This window comes from Coffea arabica, chromosome 2c (genome assembly GCF_036785885.1).
Source record: "Coffea arabica cultivar ET-39 chromosome 2c, Coffea Arabica ET-39 HiFi, whole genome shotgun sequence".
NCBI lineage: Eukaryota > Viridiplantae > Streptophyta > Magnoliopsida > Gentianales > Rubiaceae > Coffea > Coffea arabica.
This window is the reverse complement of record NC_092312.1, coordinates 72,004,239-72,027,590: the sequence shown is the minus strand read 5'-3', so window position 1 is coordinate 72,027,590 and position 23,352 is coordinate 72,004,239. Positions and strand designations below refer to the sequence as shown.

Here is a 23,352-nt window from a genome sequence, read left to right as displayed (position 1 = left end):
ATTTACACAGGCTCAGATGATGAGGATCTAGGTCAACAAATAACTTTGAAGTCATGGAGAAAAGCTCTCATTCTCAAACTGTTGGGGAAAACCATGTCATTCACTTTCCTTTCTCCCGAACTTGTTCAACTTTGGAAGCGCAAATACCCATTGGAGCTTGTTGACCTGAGCATGAACTTCTTTCATGTATGTTTTCGATGCCAAAAAGATTGCTATCTAGTGCTGGAGAAAGGGTCCTAATATATAATGGGAAACTACATAACTATTCAGCCATGGAAACTGAATTTTATGCCTACCCAAAGCTCAACCTTAGTTTGGGCAAAGTTCACCAGTTTACCTGTTGAGTACTATGATGACAGGGTTCTGTTCAAGATTGGAATGCACTTGGAAAGACTGTCAAGGTGGATAAGCGGACGATGGCTATTTTTGCTAGAGTATGTATGATCTCGTTAAGCCTTTATCTCCTTGCATCGGATCAATATGTTTTTACAGGATGTAGAATGTGAAGGCTTGCACATGATTTGCTTCGAATGTGGTAAATCAGGCCACCGGCGAGAGGCCTGTCTATGGATTAGTGACAGGTATATGAAGGAACTAAATGAATGGTAGAAGTACTAGGTGAAGTATGTTTTCTGAATACAAGTAGGGTTGTTTGTCAATTCCTCCTGTCTTGCGCCTTAGGTTCTTGGATGAGCTAGTTTTCTATTTCGGAGTATCTGCTGTTCTGTCTCCTGCTGAATCATTCTGTGCTTATGCTTGTTCAAAGAGCACTGTCAGCGACTGAGTTGCCTCTCCTCATTTTTTGCCTAAGCTTATTTATATGCTTTGTCAATGAAGAAATTCTTAGCATGAGAAAGTGCAAATCTTTAGCTTACTTCACAAGCGCTATCAAGAAATTCGTTAACTTATGGCACGTTTGTAGATCCTGTTGGTCCTAAATCAAATTAATCATATAAGTAACAGTAATTTCTCTAGTAGGATTTAACAAAGAAATTAACAAAATCTCATACCTCAATATTGCAAATAATTTGTACCATCAAAAGTTATTTTGGCATGGGTTGATATGCGAACTAGATTTTAAAATTATTGGATGAACAACTTCTGATTTTCAATCCAACCACCTTGTAATTGACAGCTACTAAAAAGTTCGGTAGGGTTGAGACGAGTAGAACGCTCTCTTTAAAACGATACGCACCCCTACGGTATTTTTTAGAGCGATGCAGAAGGTCTAGCACGCCGCCTCCAGGATACAATAGTCCAACTCTATAGTTGTTGCTTCCCTTTGATCTGCACAACCAAGAGAAGCAGAAACTTTTCAATATCTTAGTTTGCCCAAAGAAAATAGAATGAGAGAGAAAGAAATGAGCGTGAGGAAAATAGTATTTAGAATGATCTTTCGTTAAGAGAAGTGCGTGTCACAAATTTTTCAAAGAATTTCACTATTTATAGGCTACAAAACTTTAAGAAAAAGGGGTTGAAAATGTGTAACGGTTTTTTCCTATTAAATTGTAGTTAATTGGTAGATTTTGTAACCTAAAAAAAATTAATCCACATTTGAATGGGTTATAAAGACTCAATTAATTCCTCATTTGAAACAAATAATTCATTTGTAACTCTAATTCAAATAATTGTATAATAACTCCATTCAAAATGCATTGTAACTCCCACAATTATAATTCACATAACTCCCAAATAAATTATTATAACTCCTTGTAATGAAACTCCCACAATTATAATTCAAAGAACTTCCAAATAAATTATTATAACTCCTTGTAATAATTTGGTCAAGGAAAAAATTAAGATTTTATTAAAATACACCAACATTCCCCCACTTATTTTAATAAAATTTCAGAAAAATAAAGATTTGGACAAGGTGAGAACATCATGCATAATGAAAGTGGCATTGCCTTGAAACCTTCATTTAGTATTTCCATAATCCTCATATTAGAGTCAAAGTGGACTATAGCCTTGAAACTAAGACTACTTTAAGATATATAAAATTATGTCACACACATGATATTCAAGATATTAATTAACAAGCTTTTTAAGCCAGCACATTACGGTCTTGTGCTTTATCCCAGATTCATAAATGCTTTAAAGAATTAGCCAAATTCTCATAAGAAGCGGCCTTTACTTCCACACTCATATAGGTGAGTCTATCAAGAATACCCCTATGACTAAGGCATTCCACCCATAAAGGGCTATAGAATTCATTAAAAGATTTATATCAAATCTTAACCTTTCATTCGTCATAGAATCACGAGCATGCTCTACACCATGGGAAGGGATTTAACAATTTTATAATATATGCATGCTTTTCACCCAAACCATTCTATGATTCGTTTGTCTCTGACCTAGTTCTTGAGAGCTCCAGTCCCTAGGTAGTTGTATCCTCATAAATGGTTCCAATTTAAAATTTTGGCCTCAAGTCCCATTCCCCTTGATGTGTATCATATCTTTGACTCAAGTTTGAGATTTTACACAATAAAATAGCAAAGATATGATATCCCCGAATTTATTTTAAAATAATCTCTCTTAGTGGTTCAGATATATTGAACCAATCTTTGGTGGAAAAATTTTTCATCCATTTATATTTGCCAAATAATATAGGCATATATTTGCTCATATTCAATTTTTCAATTTTATCTCAATGGGCAGCAATCTAGTAGTGCACTAGAAGCCATTCTCAAAATCTTCACGGCTAATTTTGCTTTTGCAAAAATACCAAGAAAATATTTCGAATACCTTCACATTAGATCATACTTTTTAGTGAGTGCTAGTCTACGCAAATCAAAATAAGAGTCAAAATAAATCCAAAAGTTATACTCATAAATTGAGTAATAAAATGATATCATCTTTTTTTTTTTTTCACCACTTCTATTACCGCCGTGTTTTTAAAACCTTGGCATTACGCATCATTTATTGGTCGCCACTAATCTGCACACTCAAACCAAGGAATAAAAAACTCATAATATAATTCTCAAGATAATTTCACAATCAAATTTCAAATTCTGTACCAAGATGGTAAAGTAAATGCATATAGCATTTAAAAGTCACGTTCTATATTAGCCATTGGATTTAGACACCCCCACTATTTATCATAATCAATCCATATCAAGTGACTGGAGTACTGTTCAGTAGCTTTTAACTATCACAAAAATTAACAACCTCCCAAGTTTAAACTTTTTCAACAAACTAAAAGGAATTGTAAAATAGTACTCACTAATTTAAGACTGAAAACAGATGTAACAATTACAATTTTAGGCAACATTACCTTGTGCAAAATCATTGGGAGTATATGCCACAAAACAATCTAATAAAAGATGAAATTTATATTGATAACCAATAAAGTACCGAATATTAGCATAGAGAATACATTGATATTTTTTTTTATAAACACATAGTGGTAAAGCATTAACAAATGATTCATTCAATTCTGCAGATACTATTTAGATATTTATCTACATAGTATTTCAAATTACTCAAGCTATTCTTCAACGTGTCATAGTCATGCACTCAATTGAAGAATGCAATGTTATCATGTAATTACATACCCCTTCTATTTCTAACAATTATTCATTCAAGACTACTCATGGAGTTCATATGTTAAGATAGTGCAGAAATAGTGTTCTAGGTACTCAAAATGATATACACTCAAAGTAGCACATAAGCATAAGAGCCATCTTATTGGCTACAAATCACACATTAACATCAACAAGAAACTTGACTTTTTTTTAATTTTCAAAATCACACACATTCAACAACTAAATAGTTGCAAAGTCATTCATATATTTTGAGATCATCATTGTTTAAAATGAGGCTGTCTATAGACTTGGAAATTGAACTTGACTCCAAGTCATACATGCATTGTGTTTAGTGTATCTCGACTGCAGTTGAATTCAAGTTAATGGCCTACTGGTTTACAATTGTTTGAACTATAATGTCATAAGACTTATACTTTTGCATAGCATTTTTTTTTTTTTTGGCAATCACGTTGAAAACCCAAACCAAGAAAATATTCATATACAAGTCTTTTAGGCATACTTCAAAACTATGAGATCGTACACATTAAAGTAATGAACTTTTAAAATTGAATGCGATTAGGCAATAATAAAATGCATTGCATTCTTTAGTCAATTACTTATTCTTAAAACCTCATCATTAGATTTCATGTGCATAGATAAAACAAGACACATCTAAAATTACTTAGCAATTTCACAACCAGTTCAAAATCTTTGAATATAAAGTTTTTTTTTTTTAAATAGGAGCAAGTAGAGTGGGCATATATTTGCTCACATCAAGCAAAGCCACATTGATTTCCATCATTTCTGTAATCTTCTCAGTGGCTGATAATCTAGTAACCCGCCATTCTCATAATCCTCAATGAATTTTCTTTTGCAAGAAAACTTCATAAGTAATTCAACTCTATCCAAATCAAGCCTCACTTTTTAATTTGCACAACTCAAATTAGAGATTAAGAAAATTCAAAAAATATAATAGTCAATGCACTGTTATGCTTTAATTTCAAAATTCAATTTGCAAGTAATGCAAGCCTTATAATAAAAAATCTCAAAGGTTTCAAAATTCATAACTACCAGCTTAGTCAACATTCACTGTCCGCGTTTCCATCCAAGCATAGTCTCACTATAGTTGTGCTTGGCATGAAAATTAAGTATTCCAGTTTGCATTAAATACAAAGACAACCACATAGCAAATAACATGAAATAATTTAATACAAATCCAAAAGTTGTTGGTTGCCTGCAAATTGATGGCCTTTGACTCGAATACAAATTTTTCAATGTACAATATCACATTTTCAACTCAAAAGTTCATATTCACAATTTTAACAAAATACAAGTCAAGAGAATAGAATTGTTGAGAATTATATGGCTAATAACTTTATATTTCACAGCTTCATGCCACTAAATCTATTATCCATGTATATAATTTTTTCTTGGTGATAGTGTCATCTTTTCTTCATGTATTATCAATACCGTTTATTGCTTGTGAAAATGCAAACCTCAAGCTGGACTAAAACCATATGAATTCAAGACAAAACTAGAGAATTTTAAACCCTCACTATTTAAATATAACTTGAACCCTCATAATTGTAGTTTTTTTTTTTTGATACACCTTGATACCACTATTTTTAAGACAATAACTGGCCACGTTATACATGCATTTCATGAAATATATATCTTTATCACCAAATTAATCATTTATATGTCAATGCCAAAATTTTCAATCGGAATAAATCCGTTAATATAAGAGACATTGAAAGTTCACTATGTAACATGACAACCTCATGCCAAAATAGTTGATTCATACAACATATATTAAAAAATCAAAAAATAGCAAAAAATTATTGTATTTGGTCTACTGATATTCAAAGACATCATGCAAGTATCATGTTTCCCTTAAACAATCAAATACATGACATTCTGTTAATAATAGGCAACTTGGATTCAAAGGTATATATTGCAAATTATTTATAGGTGCATACACAATATTGATACCAGACTCCAAAGCACATAAAACCAATGGATATTATCCTTTCTAGTCTGAGTCTATAATTATGACCATTCACATGAAATATCTTGTTTATTAAAGTTTGTCCTGATTATGTTATGCACCATGTAAGATTCTTATCATCGGGATTATGTTAGTTTTATGATTCGATTATTTAGAAGCAAAACATGCAACGATAACCTTATCTTATGTGAAAAGGCTTATCGTCTTAAAATTGTTCGTCCTAGACCAAATTAATCATATAAGTAACAGTAATTTCTCTAGTAGGATTTAACAAAGAAATTAACAAAATCTCATATCTCAATATTGCAAATAATTTGTACCATCAAAAGTTATTCTGGCATGGGTTGATATGCGAACTAGATTTTAAAATTATTGGATGAACAACTTCTGATTTTCAATCCGTCCACCTTGAAATTGATAGCTACTAAAAAGTTCGGTAGGGCTGAGGCGCGTAGAACGCTCTCTTTAAGACGATACACGTCCTTACGGTATTTTTTAAACCGATGCAGAAAGTCTAGCGTGCCGCCTTCAGGATACAACAGCCCAACTTTATAGTTGTTGCTTCCCTTTGATCTGAACAACCAAGGGAAGCAGAAGCTTCCCAATATCTTACTTTGCCCAAAGAAAATAGAATGAGGGAGAAATAAATGAGTGTGAGGAAAATAGTATTTAGAATGATCTTGAAGTGCGTGTCACAAATTCTCCAAAGAATTTCACTATTTATAGGCTACAAAACCTTAAGAAAAAGGGGTTGAAAATGTGTAACGGTTTTTCCATTTTAAATTGTAGTTAATTAGTAGAATTTGTAACCTAAAAAAAATTAATCCACATTTGAATGGGTTATAAAGACTCAATTAATTCCTCATTTGAAACAAATAATTCATTTGTAACTCTAATTCAAATAATTGTATAATAACTCCATTCAAAACGCATTGTAACTCTCACAATTATAATTTCCATAACTCCCAAATAAATTATTATAACTTCTTGTAATGAAAGTCCCACAATTATAATTCAAATAACTTCCAAATAAATTATTATAACTCCTTGTGATGATTTGGTCAAGGGTGAACTTGCAGAGCAAAAACATGTGCATAAAATAGTCAAATGCATCGATCACAGCCCATAGTGACTGTCTTTGCAAGGCATCCAACTTCATGATTTTTAATCTTCACAAACTTTGAAAGCAGGATTCTTGATTACTTTCTGTGAAGTTGACAACCCTTGAAACATTCTCAGTTTGTTGTCCATTCGAGCGATATTGTACAAATACAGATTACTGTATTTTTCTTATACTAGTTGACAAGTCATTTGATTTGTTGAACAAAGAATAAACACTAATAACGCTTACATAATTCTATTAAATCTTGATATTTTGTGGATTAAAAGCTGATAGAGCGGACTCACTTTTGAAGAACACTTGCTTAAATATTCCATATAATTTTTCATTCAATAGTCAAATCGATAAAAATAAGACCATCACTCGTGCTAATCAAATAGTGAAAGCGTGACTAAACCAAAAAAAAAAAAAAAAATAGTGAAAGCGTGGAGCTACGAAAAAAAAATTTAGGTTCTGTTTGATAACGTAATTCAACACTTAAATTTAATATATTTAGATTTTAACATATTCAGACGCTTTTGATAATAAAAAATTGATCTGAATTGATTAAGTGTTAGTATTATTGAATTTTTTAGATAAAATTTGCTCTAAAAAATAAGTGATAAACTATTCACTTATACACTTAAATTTAAATATATTTGATTTAATATTTAAAAATTTTAAAATTTAAAATATTTAAATTTTACATTTAAATTTTTAAATTTTAATTTTATCAAACACGCCTTTACACTTGGGATCGCAATCTTGTCGTTATCCCTTTGTCTTGATCGGACGGTGTTGATTTCAATAATAATCGCATTTCTTTACTTTGGGTTGAAATCCAACGGTTTTACCTCGCCAGGTGACGACGTGAGACCATAGACTATCCGTTTCCTTTGAGCTGAATCCAACGGTTAGAATTTACCCGGTGACAACATACTTACGGCTTTCCTCTTTGTTTTGGGCTGATCCAACGGCCTGTATATACCCAATGACGATTCCCTGATTTTTAGTCAAAATAAAAGGGCTGGGGCAGGGGGAGTTGGAATAGTACAAAAGGGGTAAACTTGAGAGTGCGTTTGGGATAGGAAATTATGGATAAATTTTGTAAAAACAAATATTATACCACTTATTTAATGTTATATATGTGAAATAAAATTATAGTTGAAGAATGTGTTTATAATACAAATAAATAGATTTGCGCAAATAACAAACTATCTAAACAAATTTGTACCTAGAAGCAAATACATATTTGAGATAATTTTTTCAGAAAAATACTATAACACAATTTTAATATAATATATCTGACATAAAAAATAGTTGAAAAATATATTGATTATGCAAGCAAATAATTTTTGCTAATAAACGATTAATCAAACAATTCCACAGTAACGCTTTTTTAATGTAATACAAGTAAGATAAAAAAAATGTATTTATAGTGCAAACAATTATATTTGTACAAATCATAAACTATCCAAACAAATTTATAGCCAAAAGAAGTACAATAAACTAGTACCAAGAGTAGGAAATTCAATAAGAACAATAAAAAGAAAAAGGCACCAACAACCACCATGATGCTATCTTTCTCTTCTTCCTTTTTGATTTCTCACAAATATTTGAGATAAGCAATCCTAGATTCACCTTTGACTTAAAAAGCAACAACAACAAAAAAAAAAAAAAAAAGAAGAAGAAGAAATCAAGTACCCAAAGTCTTTTTTGCAATTCTTCAAGATAGTATTTGATAAGTTGCCTCTAGCAAAATTATTTTTGTTATAAAATTTTTAAAATTAGTATTAATTCAGTCTCAACTTTAGCTAATTTGTGACTAGACTTAGACCTCATCGACAACAAAAATTGATTTAAAATTTTATAATTAAAAATTTATTAAAGCACAAAATTAGAGATTCATCAAATAACTTTAAGATTTTATTTCTTATATATATTAATATATATATATTTTTTGTTTTAGATATTATAGCCTCATGGTGCATGCACTATATATAAAAATTAAAAAAAGGAATCATGTACGATAGCATGTTGATTCCGATACCCAACAGGCAACGGTTTGATACCAGAGTTCAGCATCTTCTGTCCGCTAGTGCACGGTAATAACTCTAGGTTCCCTCTATAAATAACGATACCCGTCCACACCAACCCACCTTTTGCTCTTTCTTTCTCTCTCTAAATCAGCGCACAGTAAATTTAGCCCAATTTTTTCCCACCCTCTAAATTCGCCTTTCTTTGATTCTCTCTTCTCTTGTCGTCCATCGATCCGACTGGTGAGGTTTATTTTTGTAGGGATCGGAGGTGGATTAGGGAAATTGGGGGTGATTAATTGAGGAATTTTGAGGTGAATTATAATTACAAGGATTCGAAGATGTTTTTGTTGGATTGGTTCTACGGAATATTGGCCTCGCTAGGACTGTGGCAAAAGGAGGCTAAGATCTTGTTTCTGGGCCTCGATAATGCCGGCAAAACCACCTTGCTTCATATGTTGAAAGATGAGGTATAACTTTTTCATTCTTTTTCCTCATGCGTACAATATTTGTGGTTCGTTAACTTATATTTGTTGAGATGAATAAAGGAATTTAGCTTTTGTTTACGGGGTTCCTTTGATTCATTGATTTGTTGAGCTGATTTTGTGGGTTTGGTAAAATTGTTGTTGTAATTTAGAGAAATATAGTTGGGAGTGGTGGTAATAGGTTTCCTAAGGTGTTTCACCCGATTAATGCTTATCTTTTTTGGTTCTTGGATTTCGTTGCACGTGGAGAAGGGAATTGTTGAAAGTACTAATTTGATGTAAAGGGATTTTGGATATTGAATGAATTATTTGTATTTTGTGGGCAGAGATTGGTTCAACATCAGCCAACGCAGTACCCGACGTCTGAGGAGCTGAGTATTGGCCAAATTAAGTTTAAGGCTTTTGACTTGGGAGGCCATCAGATCGCTCGCAGAGTCTGGAAAGATTATTATGCCAAGGTATAATTTCTTTTTTCCTCCTTTGTCTACTGGTTTTGGCTGCGATATTAGGTGCAAGATTGAAGCGCAAATCCCATGTATTGGGTTATTGTGTTTTATCTTTGTTAGGTTTTCTATTTTCTTGATCAGATTTTGGGATTATTTCACAAACCTTCCTTGAGGTTTCTGACCATTTCAGTTGGCTTCGTTGTGGTTTGAAATATAGCATTAATTTTAATTTTCATGTAACAAAGTCAGTCCATGTATCTAAATCTAAAAAATGATATAAAAGTATAATAAGCATTTCCATTCCCGAGCTTCCCTTGCATATTAGCATAATAGATTATACATGGACCAGAAAATGGTGTGAAAAACAGTGCTAAATTTTTCACACTCTCTAAAAGCATTTTCACAGCCCTATTTTCACACCCTCCTCTAAATTCGCCTTCCGTTAGATGCATAGTAGCCCAATTTTTATCCCCTTCTGTGTGTTTCCCTTAAGTTCCACTCTAGCATTCACTGATAAGTTTTTTTTCTTGGGGCAAAGTTCTATTTTCTTCAGCATGGAATGCTCTATTTGTGGAGCGAATTTCTTTTGTCGTGTTTCTTTGGCTTCTTTTCCCCCCTGGTTTTTTTCCTTGTCCATCCTTTTAATTTTCGAAGAACCAGGTTTTATAATGTGTCTTTTGCTGGTTGAAGTCTCAATAAAAAACTTGCCTTAATATGCTTCAGATTGTAGTGAACCTTGTTATATGCTTAGCAATGTCTATATACCTACTTCAACAATTTTTATCAGTTTATTCTGAATATTTCAAGGTTGTTCTATTTTTTTCCAGGTTTACATGAAAGTTCCTTTTTTCCCCCAATGGCTGTGCTTTAGTCTAATATACGAGGTGTAGGGGACCTAAGAGAACAATTATTAGTTTGGCATCTAACAGAATGAATGGGAACCATTTATATAGAGGATAAATGAGCTTTCTCTCATTTGCCAAGATGTTTAAGTGCCTTCATTAATCCCAAATGAACGTTTTCTATGTTTATTTGATTCATGGGAGGCCAATATCGATGTGGAAGTTCGCTGATAATACCTTTTATATTCCAGAAGGTGTTTCAATAGTACCTTGCCCGACAAATATTAACTTCGCTGTGAAAATGTTGTTTCTATCTTTTTTATGGGTTTATTTTGTTACCTTTAGAAATTATACCTTAGATTATTAATTATCAGTTCCTAAAGTACTCTTTGTTCCTTTATTTGGCTCTATATGTGGAAAATGAATGCAACAAAGAGTATCACATAGCTTTTTTGAGGGATCTATGATGTTTTATGAAACTTCTCGTGTCTGATGAGGATATAGGTTTATTTTTAATGAAGTTAGAAAATAAACAATTTGGCTAATACAGATGGAAGAAATGGTCTTCTTGATGGCATGCAATACATGAACTGTTTCCGCATATTTGACTTTGAACTGTTATGATCTGGAGTGTATGTTTTAAGCTGTTGAGTGCACTTACAGAAAGTTTTCAAGTTGTCAGGTTCTACTAGCTTGAAGGTTAAAGCAGGTTCTTAGATGCCATATTGCGTTTGCACCTGATTTTGTGGCTTGGACTGCTGACATTTTTCAAGTGTGTAGCACAAAATCTTTTAGGACGCTGTGCAAAATTTAGCATTTCATGATTTGTTTTCTTTTCTAATGTTCTTCTCCTTTGATATTCTGGCTTAGGATATGTCTTCATTTTTTAAGCTTTTATGGTGTTGCTAGATCATATTTGCATGACATATCAAGCATTCCTTTTTCTGGTGGTGATATACTAGTTTCTGTAGCTAGCTTATGTTCATGCACATGTTCTTTTGATAAAAGAGGCAAAGAAAATCTATTGAGTTGTGGATAGGATTGGATTATATCTTGCTTTTGTTTCTCAGGACCTGGCTGATTTGAAGTTGTTGGTTTTTCTATCCCATTTCTGTAGCGGTTTATCTTTGTTATATTCTTGCTTAGGAATACTTTTCAAATTGTAATTGGTCAATACCATGTGTATAACATGCAAATTTGGGTGTGAAGGTGGATGCAGTTGTTTATCTCGTGGATGCTTATGACAAAGAAAGGTTTGCAGAATCAAAGAAAGAGCTGGATGCTCTTCTCTCTGATGAGTCCTTGGCAAATGTCCCTTTCCTTATTCTGGGGAACAAGATAGACATTCCTTATGCAGCTTCTGAGGACGAGCTGCGTTACCACATGGGCCTGACAGGCATCACTACTGGAAAGGGCAAGGTAAACTTGGCAGACTCAAATGTCCGTCCCCTTGAGGTCTTCATGTGCAGCATTGTGCGCAAAATGGGTTATGGAGAAGGCTTCAAATGGATGTCTCAATATATAAAGTAGTGGGCTTTAGTGGGGGGGTGAGAAAGAGAGCTGTTTTTTCTTTTAAAATGTAACTCCTGCCAAAATGGAGTAGAACATGTGTGTCTGGAAGTACTACTGGATATTCTCAGTTTTTGGTGAAATGACATACAGACGTAACTACGTCATTTAGTATTACTATCAATGATTGATGCTTTGTCTATCAGATTTGGAGAGAAGAATGCTGCATTGTTTTTGCCTCTTGTATTTGTTATTGTTCTCGAGGATTTTGTTAGCTTTCCCAAAAAACGGTGGAGGATTCCTGCTTTTTCAGCTGCAAAGTCAACTGTCTGTGTCTACATATTTGCAGCTTGTCTGGTAATATCTGGCCAACGGTACATGTTCCAACCAGTGCGTGGATGAAACACGGCTAGGTGATGTATGTCAGAAATGCTGAGAATTGCTTACCGACAGTGTATCATTTTTGTCATCTGGCTTACAGGAGTCAAGTGCCCTCCTGCTGTGATTTGAGATGGGCACTCTACATCCTTCCCTCCAAGACCACTTGTGAAGAAGCATGGCTGCACTGGATTTCATTTTTTGCTGAGTCATAGTGAAATGAAGTGGCTGGATTCCCGTTAATATTAATGTGAAGAGACACGAATTAATCAATCACCAAATGTATCAATCTTTTCCTGCTTCAGTGACACCTTTTTAAGTGTTTCAGATGAATGATTGAAGAGCCCATGATATCAACTTTTTCCTGTTTAAGCGACACTTGGATGAATGATTGAGGGCTCAAGATATCAACTTTTTCCTGTTTAAGCGACACTTGACTCTTAATTGTTGGAGGTTTTGGGTTGTTTGATATTGGTACATGGCACTAGTTTTTCTTGGGACGTCCTTGTTTCCTACGATAATAGTGGTCTGATTTCTGGTTTTACATCACAACCTATCTCGTCCAAACTCGACGTCAATGCTAAAGGAGCTAACGCTTCTTGATGGAAGTAGGAGAGAAAACAAAGCCCCCGTTTGGCAAGTGAATTTTTTAGGTGTCTGTCCAAAACTTTATTGTAATTTACTGTAGAAGTTATAGAAAAGTTTTTGAAGTGTGTAAATTTTTGAATATTTTGAAGTGTATAGTTTAAAATTTTTTAAAAATTTTTTGAAGTTACTGTAATTAAAGTTGGTAAAAAACTTGTAACAAACGAACTTGGCCAAAAATTTGCTTGCAAACAAGGCCTTGTTGTCCAATTTTATATCGTCCAAGTCTTCTGAGAAGCAAAGTTAATTGCAAATATGGATTTTATAGATGCCCCACTAGCATCAATGGGGATGTAGCTCAGATGGTAGAGCGCTCGCTTAGCATGCGAGAGGTACGGGGATCGATACCCCGCATCTCCATCCTTTTTTATTTCTTAATCAATCTGTGTATGTTTCCTCCCCCTGCTGTGACACACACAACAAAAGATGTCAGAACTAATTCATGACATAAGAATCTTCTGTTGATACTGCTCAAATCAAACCTTATTCTTACCGTCACTTCTGTCAAATTAGAGATTAAAATGTGGTTTTTCCTGCCTCCAAGCCATAGAAATTTAAGAACAAGTAGGAGTTGGTGGCTGCTTACACACCAAACTTAGTGTATTCTTTTCAAATCCTTAATTTGGTCTTACCTGTATTCACTAAAAAAGAGTTGATTGATATCCTTTCTCTTCTTCTACAAGCGATGGTATGTTCACCTTGACCTATCAGATCAGCGCCCTTTATATAATTCAAGAAGATAATCATTATCAAACTGCGCAGTATTTCCTTTGCTGATACCATTCACTACCTCTGCAAATCCTCTTATCTTTTTCATCCTAACTTACTCCTATGGTAGCCTTAAGTTTCTTGAGGAAACAATGCTTCATACTTGCTCTCCTTGCAGTTGCTGCTATCTTTTGTTGCCACTTAGGTAGGTAACTGTTTTAACTCGGAAAAATTGAGAAAAAATTGTTGCACTATATATTACACTTGTGCATGATGAAAATTTTGATGGACCAATCAACAGGATATGCACAGATAAATCCCATGCAAGTTGCTGGCAACGCGCTGCTGTGCTTCGACAACAAACTTGTAGGTGCCTCAGCATAATCATGAACTAGATGTCTAGAACAGGCACTTTCGAGTTCTTCTTCTTCTTTGTTATTATTTGGTTCTGTGTCCTAAATCTTGTTCTGGATCTGAAAACAAAAAAGATATACAGGGGATGTTATAAAGACTATCAGCTAGACCAAAGCGGGGGTCTTTACGTTCCTTGTGAAGCAACAAATAATTATTGCAATGGACCTTGCTTATCTGAGACTAAATCTCTGCTTAAATGCATTGATAGGATGGCATCCAACTTCCTGTTTTTGAACGGGGCCACGACTCAGTTTATCAGAAATGCACTTGATACTGGATGTAATAGATACAGTAATCAAAGAGGTAGATCGTTAATTATGAAGCAAAATCATCTGTACTTGAATTGCGTTTGATAATTGATATCTTCTCTTTGAGCGAGGTAATGAAATTGTTGACCTTTGCATCCCATTTCTGTTCTCTGTCTCTTTTTTTTTTTTTCGCAGAGACGTTTATTGTTGGAGATGATTTGAATAGACTACATGAATCCTGCGGTTTGAATTTCTATAGCAGTGCTCCACCAATCGGGTTTCAACATTATGCTATGTCTTTCATATTAGGAGGGTTTTGCCTGTTACTTTTCCAACATGTTTAAGTCTCAAAAAAACAGCAGGGAGGGGAAGTACAGAGCTGGAAAATGTATTCTAGATTTGTGGACTACAAAGTTATATCAGCTGCATGCACTGGTTTCATCTTTCATGCATTTATCTGAAATCTTCCTATTACTACGTCTATTTTTACATGAGTAGCTTTCTGTGAGAAAATCAACCTTCAAACAGCTTTTCTTCATGTAAAGATCCAGATACTCTTATTCATTTCCATAATCTCATCGGTGGAATAAATATTAAGGTTTGATCATCGAATTTCCGGCCGGCCGAGCGTTGACACTAAGCAAACCATCTTACTCGTTTAACTTTGTAAAATATAGGAAAAAGGATAATGAACTTTACTTAGCAATTTGGTCAAGCTACGTATGCCAAACTACACTCAGCTGGAATTCCTACCTTAGCAGGTGGTATATCATGCATCCCAGCAGTTGTTGACAGATTTGGCACCAAGAAAGCATGAAGTAGCCAGAGTTAGGAGCTGGAATTTCTACTTTGTGCTGGGCTCTACGTAGCTTCTCAGCAACCCTTGAGTACTGTTGGCCCTGCCATGGCCTCAGTCCTGACAAAAAATGCTTTGCTTACAATTAAGAGTTCTGGAGTTCAGAAAACTTGTTATCTATAAGATGCATTCAAATAAAGTATCATTTCTGTGGAGGTATTGATTTATTTTTCAGAATGTGAGAATCTTAATGGGAAAATGATCACACTGCTCTGTAAGTGTTCTCATGAACCTTACCGTATAACAGAAAAAATATGTCACTTTACCTCATGCTGAGAGCCAATACTTTGATCCAATAATACAAGGGGTGATGATCTGAACAGTTTCAAGTCCTTGCAGAATTATTTCCATTAAATTTCATCTAAAGTTTTGAAAGGACTAATATCTTTCTGGACCAGAACTGGCATAGAAGAGGCATCATCTATTATTTTTCTTCACCAATTTTTCTCAAAAGACCAACGGAAATTTGCCTGTTAAACATGCGGCCTTTCATGGTTCTTGAAATTTGAGAGCCTTGTTCCAAAACAAGAAATCTGTACGGCCATCCTGTTTAGAAAGCCGGAATTACTCAGAAACTGGGACAATAAAAGAGCATAATTGTTTCTCTTATGGGCAATAAAATGCTGAAAGAAAACACCAAGTCACCAACAGAGTCAGCAGGACGCTACCGGGAATCATGCATTCTCAAAGACGAAAGCACATAACAATCTGTTTACGAAGTACCTTTGAAGTTATGATGTCGTTTTTGGGGAACTACCTAATCTCAAAAATCTCCAGGGACCGAAAGATTTGGGACATTAAGAGAGCAATATAGCTTGTGAAACTCTATATCCCATAGCCAAGAAGAGGCAGGTTGAGTTCATCAGTTTTCATTGGATAATTGGAAGTTATACGTACATATGGTATTAATCATTACCCACGATGCATATCACCACTGTGGCATGTTACTTCCTTATGACCAAAAAAAAAAAATTCCTCAAGAAGACGACTTGGATAGAAGGATCAAGAGATAATGTTGGAATATTTTATCCAGTCTAGAAGGTTTACCTTCCTTTCAAACGTTTGGGGACAAGTGCGGAAGTTGGTGGCTAATATTACCAAACTCCCTTATTCATATTCCATATGTCTCCATATGTGCTTTTCCTTACAGGTAAGTTGTGTAAAATATCGACTACATATATGTCTTCTTCCATAGAATTTTTCCAAGTGGCATAAATGATTGACAGGAAATCAAAGCATAGAGTAACATCATCTATATTTCCTCCAACCATCCTCTAAATTCCAAAAATAGCATGAAAGTTTGTCCATTTTCCTTATTCTAGCATCCTAACAATGGTCTATTTAATTACATCCATGATAGTCTCAATCTTTTCAGTGAGATCGAGATGCTTCATGCTTTCACTATTTATGGCTATTTCCTGCTGCAACTTAGGTAATAGTGTTTCCTGAACAACTGCAACTGGTTTATCTTTTCTTCGGTTCTCATGTTAGCTGATTTTCCCTCTGTGGACATCTGCCTATGTCCAATAATCCTGAACATTTTTCTTTATACAAACAATCAACAGGGCATACACAGGATGCAAATCAAGACAATAACCCAACCTTTTTGTGCTTCAACAACAAAGTAGTGAGTAACATGTTAATAAAGCATATCTACAAGACCTCCCTGGCTTCCTTTGCCCCCCCCCCCCTCTCCTTTCTTTTATGTTTTGGTGTGTCTTCTCTTTCTCTAAAGATCAATTGTTATCTGCTGATTAAAGGGGTGAAGGGCTCCCTCTAACTACCTTTTGTTTTCCTTCTGGAATATGACTGAAACAGACTTATATTGGCTGTGATCAAGCAGATAGATTAAACCATAGTGGTGTCATATACATCCCAAGCAACAGTACAGAGAAATTCTGCAAAGGACCTTGCTTTTTGGAGACCAAGCTGCTACTGAAGTGCATTGACAAGTTAGCTCCTAACTATCTATTCGACAATAAAGCCACAACTCAAGACATAAGCAATGCACTTGATTCTGGATGCAGCTGTACTGATCAAAGAGGTAGGTATTAATCTACTAAAGTAGCACGGCATTTCGCTCCAGTTAGCAAATGTAATCAATCAATCATGTCAATTATAATTAAATGATGTTTTGGAGTAATATCCAGTGACACAGATCTGTAGAAGGTTGCAAGTTTATCATTCATAGTTATCTTTGATGTGCAGCTTGCGTACATGGTGGTCTCAGTTATTCAAGCAGAAGTCACTTTACCTTCAGATACCATGCCTTACCCGTCACAGCACTTTCGTTTTTTTGGCTTCTGCATCATCATTAAAAATGTCCAATATGTGGAGTAGCATGTATGCTCTTCTTAAAAGTTTCTATACGTGTAAAACGCTATCACATCAAGAAAATGCACCATATTTATCGCAAACTTCCTTTCATTAATCTTTAGGCAACAGCATCGGCTGCAACCAACCCGGAGTTGATTATGCATACTTACTCCTGTTTTAACTTCTCAGTCAATATACCAAGCAACATCAAGATTCAAATCAGATTCCAATTTTAGACAACATCATTGTCACAGCCCTACCGAATAAAATCACCCTTATACTTCTAGGATTTTTTTCACAGACAGAGAGCGCAGTAGAGAATAAGAACTCACATAATATAGATTGATAAAATCGGATTTTACATAGAGGGAACCTGCACCAGCATTCTTATTACGCAGAACTACAACTACTAAAGATTCACGAGGATATTAATCACTTCATCATTTTATATCTGACTACCATATGCCACAGGCCCCATAATAATATGCAGTTACTTAATCACGTGAAGGCTCACCACCTCCCCGGACGCCAACATTCACCTTCACTGGCTCTTGCTTCACAGCAGCTGTCTCCTTCTCCTCAGTCTTAATGTCTTTAGCTACTGGAACAGCCTGACTTGCAGCAGGAACAGCAGCAGCCTCCTTCTCTGTCTTAATGTCCTTTTTTGTCGTTACAACTGTCGGTTCCTTCTTCGGAGTGGTTGCAGCTGCAGAGCTGGAGGTGTACTTCCTCGAAGAACAGCAACTACTCTTGTATTCCATCTTTTCCTTCTTCAACAGATTTTTCCAATAAAGGGTCACCCAAACTCAAAAATCTCTAGGTCGTACGCTGATGCGATGACAGAATGCTAGTGAATACTATTTATAGAGCTTACGAGGCTCATGGGATTCTTCCTTAAAGGATATAGCATGTCTTCCGCGGAACCAATGCGTCCCAAACTCTTCACTTCTCATGTAAATCTCCCATTAAATTCCATGCAAAGTACTTGTTCATTAATTCTACAATTGTTATGTAATTGGACATGGTTATGCCCCATGCAATGTATAAGATATGCAGGGCTGGTTTTTTTGGGGGGGGGGGGGGGGGTTGAATTAATTACCAACTGGCGTAGGTGATTTGCCAAGGTTCTCAGATGCAGTCACTCTGATCGTAGTACCATTAAATTTGACCTCGTTTTATGGGATTCAACATCTGTTTGTCAGATAAAATGCACCAGATAGAGATTGGTATGGAAGATGAAGACTCACTTTTTTTTTTCAACTATAATTACTAAACAAGTTCCATATTCTGATTGGAATATAAATGCTCTTCCGGTATATGATCAGCTATATCAAACTTGTGTCATTGAAGGAAATTAAAATTTTGATAAAGACCTTGATCATAAGAGCCACTTTGTATTCTGTTCAGAAGTTCCACACAAAATATAATAGAAACAAAGAAAACGAAATTGTTTCCACCCAATAGGGGGGGGGGGGGGGGGGCAGAAAAGTTATATGGTATGAAAATTTTGGTCAAAAAATGAAAAGTTGGCGAAAAGAGGGCCGACGACAAAGGACATTTTTTTTTTCATCAAATTTGCTACATTATATCTGCTCCCATCTTTGCATATCCAACATTCAAACTATTTTCCAGTTTTGTCCATTCTGCTATTTTACTTTATTATTTTCTTCTGTTGAAAATTTTGTGGAATTACTCGGTCAGTCAAGCAATATTGGCTTCCAATGCCTTTGCTCTTCTGTTCAATCTTTGCTTTTCAAACATTTTGCTCCCAGCAGTTGCGAGTCAAATGGGTCGGACTCACATGCATTGAGGGCCAATCTCTCACGCCTGATCTTCAATTCATCTCATACCTTGCGCCAACTGGCTGTGTTGCCTATGCATCTCTCCATCTGCCATAACTAACAGATCAGATGTTCACAAAAGAGTTCGTCAATTGCACCAGCGAATTACCCAAACATGCTCTGTCCTGGCACCTTAATCACACTGTTTTCTCCCATTAACACTCTCAGCTTCTCAACTTCATCCCAGTCCCCCCTTTCTGCATATATATTTGACAACAGCACATAGTTTCCAGAATTCCAAGGTTCCAGATTAATAAGCTCCTTAACAGCTCTTTCTGCAAGTTCCATATCACCATGAGTTCTGCAAGAACTAAGCAGTGCACCCCATAATCGGGCATTTGGCTTCATTGGCATTGTCTCTATTAGATCAAAGGCCTCTTTTAAGCAACCACTACGTCCAAGAAGATCGACCATGCATCCAAAATGCTCAAGCTTTGGATTTATACTATGCTTTCCAAACATCAAGCTAAACAAGTCCCTACCCCTTTGCAACAATCCCGCATGGACACAACATGCTAAAACTCCCACAAAAGTTGAATCGTTCGGGCTCACACCTTCATCTGTCATCTCATCAAACAATTCAACCCCAAGTTCCCCCTTGCCATTGAAAGCCACACCTGAAATCATTGCATTCCAAGAAACCACATTCTTCCTGGCCATCTTCCTAAATACCAGAAAAGCAGTATTTAGGTCCCCGCACTTGCAATAGAAGTCAACTAGTGCGTTACCGACTGTTACAAAATCTTGAAAGAGACCATTTGACTCGACAAAAGAGTGAATCCACCTACCAACCTCAACTTCCCTCAATCGGCCACAGACCGGCAACATAGTAACCACAGTCGCCTCATCCGGCTCAAACCCACCATCCCGCATTTCATGAAAAAGCTCCAAAGCATCCTTATCCCTCCCAATCTGCGCCAAACACGAAATTATTGTATTCCAAGAGACAACACTCCTCTCATCCATTTGCCTGAACAGCTGAAATCCCATTTTAAAATTTCCAATCTTACAATACCCACGAATCATCAAGTTCCAAACAACCACATCTGAATGAGACATTTCATGAAACACCTTCCTTGCATCATCCATCCTCTCACAACTCGAGTATAGCTCCACAATTCCTATCCTAATAGACCCAAATCTCTCAAACCCAAGAACAAGCACCTCTTTATGAACCGCTTCACCCAATTCAGGGTCACCAAGATTCGTACACGCCTTAAGTAAAGGCGCAAACGTAAACTCATCGGGCATAATGTCGCGGCTTTTCATGGCCGTAAATATATGAAGGGATTTTTTGTAAGGCCCGCATAAGGAGTAGCCCTTCATCATGGAGTTAAAGAGGAGGATATTGGGGTGTTGAAATTGTTGAAAGATAAGGTTGGCATAAGGCATTTTATTGAGGGAGCCGCAGACGGAGACGAAATGGGAGAGGAGCTGGTTGGAGTGGTGGAGATGGTGGCGGAGGAAGTGAGCATGGATTTCAGTGAGGTGGGTTCGGGTTTTCCGGCCGTGCAGAAGGTGGAGGAGCCTCCGCTCCACCGCCTTCCCGCTTCCTCTGTTCATGCGCTATTTCTCGCTCAGCATGATCTGTTAGCGGGAAACGAGGAGAAGGGGGTTGGATTTTGGCGGGAACCTTTTTGGCTTAATTATGTGGAATGCCTTACAATTAATTAATACGACTAACAAAATATTCCAAAAAAAAGAAATAGTTTGTCAACTGAAAAATTCATTTCATTTCCCTCGGAAGCAAAATTCATTATTTAACTCAAAGTCATTATTTTTGAGTCTCTTTTTAATAAAAATATATATATATTATAGTGATAGCATGTAAGGTAAAATAATAATCGATAAATATATCGAGAGGGACTATTCCGATCCTCCAAATATGCTGCTGCATTTGGAGTTCTCGCCGTATTTTTTCATTTGTTTAGCAACTTATTCAACATAACTAGTGGTGGCAAAACACAGGAAATCTACCCTATAAGCAGTTGCTTACCTAATTTTTGCCGAATAGGATTCTTTAGTGTCTGAGGGAATTTATCAACAAATGTTGCAAGAAACTGGACAGATGAATTTTAGAACATTGCTTAGGATGCGTTTCTTTACATACTGTTTTTCTCTGGATTAGTTTTGTGGTAGAAGTTTAAGATAACGCTGCTGTCTCACGGTTACTAACTGCAACGCACAGGAATACATTTCATTAACCTGCAGGCAGTAGCATCTGTGAAGATGATGATTACTCGTGGAAACATATAATAGTTGGCCTGAATTTTTGAAGCAGGAAAGGGCAAGAGAGTTGCTCAAAAGATTGCATTTGATTTGTATAGCAGCAGGGCAAAAGTCAAACACAAATCAGCCCAACAAAATCCTACCAAGCGCAGGCTGATATTTTGACAACTCAAGTTACATTCGGATTTGCTGTCTGTTAAACTAGAATTAGACAATCTCATAGAACACCCTCCTTTGCCAACCCAGCTAGTTTGCAGACCAAGTTGCACAGGCTTTCCATGACAAAACCTTCAATTTTGTACAATCAGAGCAGTTCAAAAGCAAGACAAAGAAGCTCAAAAGGAATACATCAGATGAAGGTGATATAAACAGGCAAACGAATCATGCGCACCATCACTTTTTGGTAGATCGAAATCCCCCAAAGCCCATCATAGCCGCAACATCAGGATCTAATTCAGGTTCCTCTTCTACAGCCTTCTCTTTCTGAGTAGAACAAATCAGCATGCACCATAAGCTCATGACGGGTCAGAACCAAATGAGTAATAAGCAGTAGACTACAGAAATTCAAGTACAAACCTTCTTCTCTTTCTTTTTTTCACGGCGCTGGCGCTTCCTTTCCTCCTCTTCTTGCTGCTGCTTCAAGATTCTCTCATCAAAGTCTACAAAGGAAACAATCAATAATGAGTCTGACAATCATAATTCATGTATAATAACTAAGAGAAACACGTTTTACTCAATACTTTAACATCAATTAGTAATTATTTAAATATTACCTTGCTCAGTAAACCCTACAGTGTCTTTCCGTTTCTTGAGAAGCTCGAACCGCTGCTGGACCTGTTATATGTATTCTCAGCACTTGCATTAGAAGCCAAAACCTTCATTCCAGTTCCAGAAAAACTTACAAGATTAAAATCATTTCCTAGGAATGGCAAACAAGAGCACTACATGAATAGGCCTGCTAATAGCCTTTCCAGAGCATGGCATGTCAATTGGCATACTTCGGCTCAAAACAAAACGTCTGTGCACATAAATCTTATGGGAAAAAATAGTAGTAGTTGCAGTTTCAACCTATATTTACCCAGAGATGAATCCAAACATAATATCGACATCAACCACACAACTGAGAGAAGTCCAAAAACTGCATCTTCAGTTAATGCTGCAAACTTGCACCCCTTATCAAACTAAACATTTATCAGTTGTCTTCATAGCAGATCAATAATGTTTTCAAATTTGTACAGAATAACATTAAGCAGTTGATCTTTGTTATTTCTTTTCTTTGCACATACCAACTCTTTCAAAACAGTTTATAACATCTAGTGGCAAAGTATGATAAAAATCAGCCACCAAAGATGGTCTCAATCACAAACCTGGCAACCCCCTATCTTCTCCAATCCCCTTCCCCTTTCCCCATTGGACAAAAGCCAAATTATTTCTTTTCTAAAACACAAGACAAAAAATGACTAAGAAGTTGAAGGACAGATTGCACAAGCTTACCTGCTCCAGGGATGCCCGCTCCACCCGCATAGACATACCCAGAGCTCGTTGATCTAAAAGGAAAAACAATAGCACATTAATTGACAGAAATAATGTCCAAAAGGGACAGTTTGAACACACATGGAACACATACGCTTCTTCCCATTAATATGGTCCAAGTAATTTGCTGAATCTTTTACTACACATTCACAAACCGAGCAGTAGTATCCTGCCTGCAATACAACAATCTCTGTCATGAAAATCCAAGGTAAAAAATTACTAATGTATGAAAAAG

General features: G+C 35.8%; 4 protein-coding genes, 1 long non-coding RNA gene and 2 other non-coding genes across 7 annotated transcripts in view; 5 read left to right on the top strand and 2 right to left on the bottom strand.

Moving 5' to 3' along the window:
- Window positions 1-8,788: 8,788 nt before the first annotated feature.
- On the top strand, window positions 8,789-12,133 carry LOC113729447 (small COPII coat GTPase SAR1A-like). Its single transcript, XM_027253742.2, has 3 exons — window positions 8,789-9,137; window positions 9,479-9,610; window positions 11,650-12,133. Exons 1-3 carry the CDS (start codon window positions 9,009-9,011, stop codon window positions 11,968-11,970), a joined length of 582 nt encoding a protein of 193 aa, XP_027109543.2. The 5' UTR covers window positions 8,789-9,008; the 3' UTR covers window positions 11,971-12,133.
- LOC113728316 (small nucleolar RNA snoR83) lies at window positions 10,603-10,723 on the top strand. The gene has a single exon (XR_003458044.1). It is a non-coding gene; the product is annotated as a small nucleolar RNA snoR83 (small nucleolar RNA).
- Window positions 12,134-13,259: 1,126 nt separating the features above from the next.
- On the top strand, window positions 13,260-13,332 carry TRNAA-AGC (transfer RNA alanine (anticodon AGC)). Its single transcript has one exon. It is a non-coding gene; the product is annotated as a tRNA-Ala (tRNA).
- A 51-nt stretch (window positions 13,333-13,383) lies between these two features.
- LOC140036048 (uncharacterized) lies at window positions 13,384-14,790 on the top strand. The gene is made up of 4 exons (XM_072077316.1): window positions 13,384-13,885; window positions 13,982-14,046; window positions 14,169-14,397; window positions 14,538-14,790. The coding sequence occupies exons 1-4, from the start codon at window positions 13,804-13,806 to the stop codon at window positions 14,684-14,686; spliced, it is 525 nt and encodes a 174-aa protein (XP_071933417.1). The 5' UTR covers window positions 13,384-13,803; the 3' UTR covers window positions 14,687-14,790.
- Window positions 14,791-16,478: 1,688 nt separating this feature from the next.
- LOC140036047 (uncharacterized) lies at window positions 16,479-17,244 on the top strand. Its single transcript, XR_011839943.1, has 3 exons — window positions 16,479-16,630; window positions 16,764-16,825; window positions 17,017-17,244. It is a non-coding gene; the product is annotated as an uncharacterized lncRNA (long non-coding RNA).
- Window positions 17,245-17,828: 584 nt separating this feature from the next.
- LOC113727774 (pentatricopeptide repeat-containing protein At1g09190-like) lies at window positions 17,829-21,020 on the bottom strand. Its single transcript, XM_027252116.2, has one exon. The coding sequence runs from the start codon at window positions 20,916-20,918 to the stop codon at window positions 19,461-19,463; it is 1,458 nt and encodes a 485-aa protein (XP_027107917.1). The 5' UTR covers window positions 20,919-21,020; the 3' UTR covers window positions 17,829-19,460.
- A 631-nt stretch (window positions 21,021-21,651) lies between these two features.
- The window catches only part of LOC113727773 (uncharacterized), a 3,566-nt gene continuing 1,865 nt past the window's right edge, over window positions 21,652-23,352 (bottom strand). The window contains exons 6-11 of the mRNA XM_027252114.2: window positions 23,212-23,290; window positions 23,079-23,131; window positions 22,358-22,418; window positions 22,161-22,243; window positions 21,976-22,067; window positions 21,652-21,872 (exon numbers count right to left, since the gene is read on the bottom strand). Of these exons, the coding sequence (XP_027107915.1) occupies window positions 21,978-22,067; window positions 22,161-22,243; window positions 22,358-22,418; window positions 23,079-23,131; window positions 23,212-23,290 (366 nt within the window). The 3' untranslated portion in view covers window positions 21,652-21,872; window positions 21,976-21,977. The remainder of the gene's footprint in view (window positions 21,873-21,975; window positions 22,068-22,160; window positions 22,244-22,357; window positions 22,419-23,078; window positions 23,132-23,211; window positions 23,291-23,352) is intronic.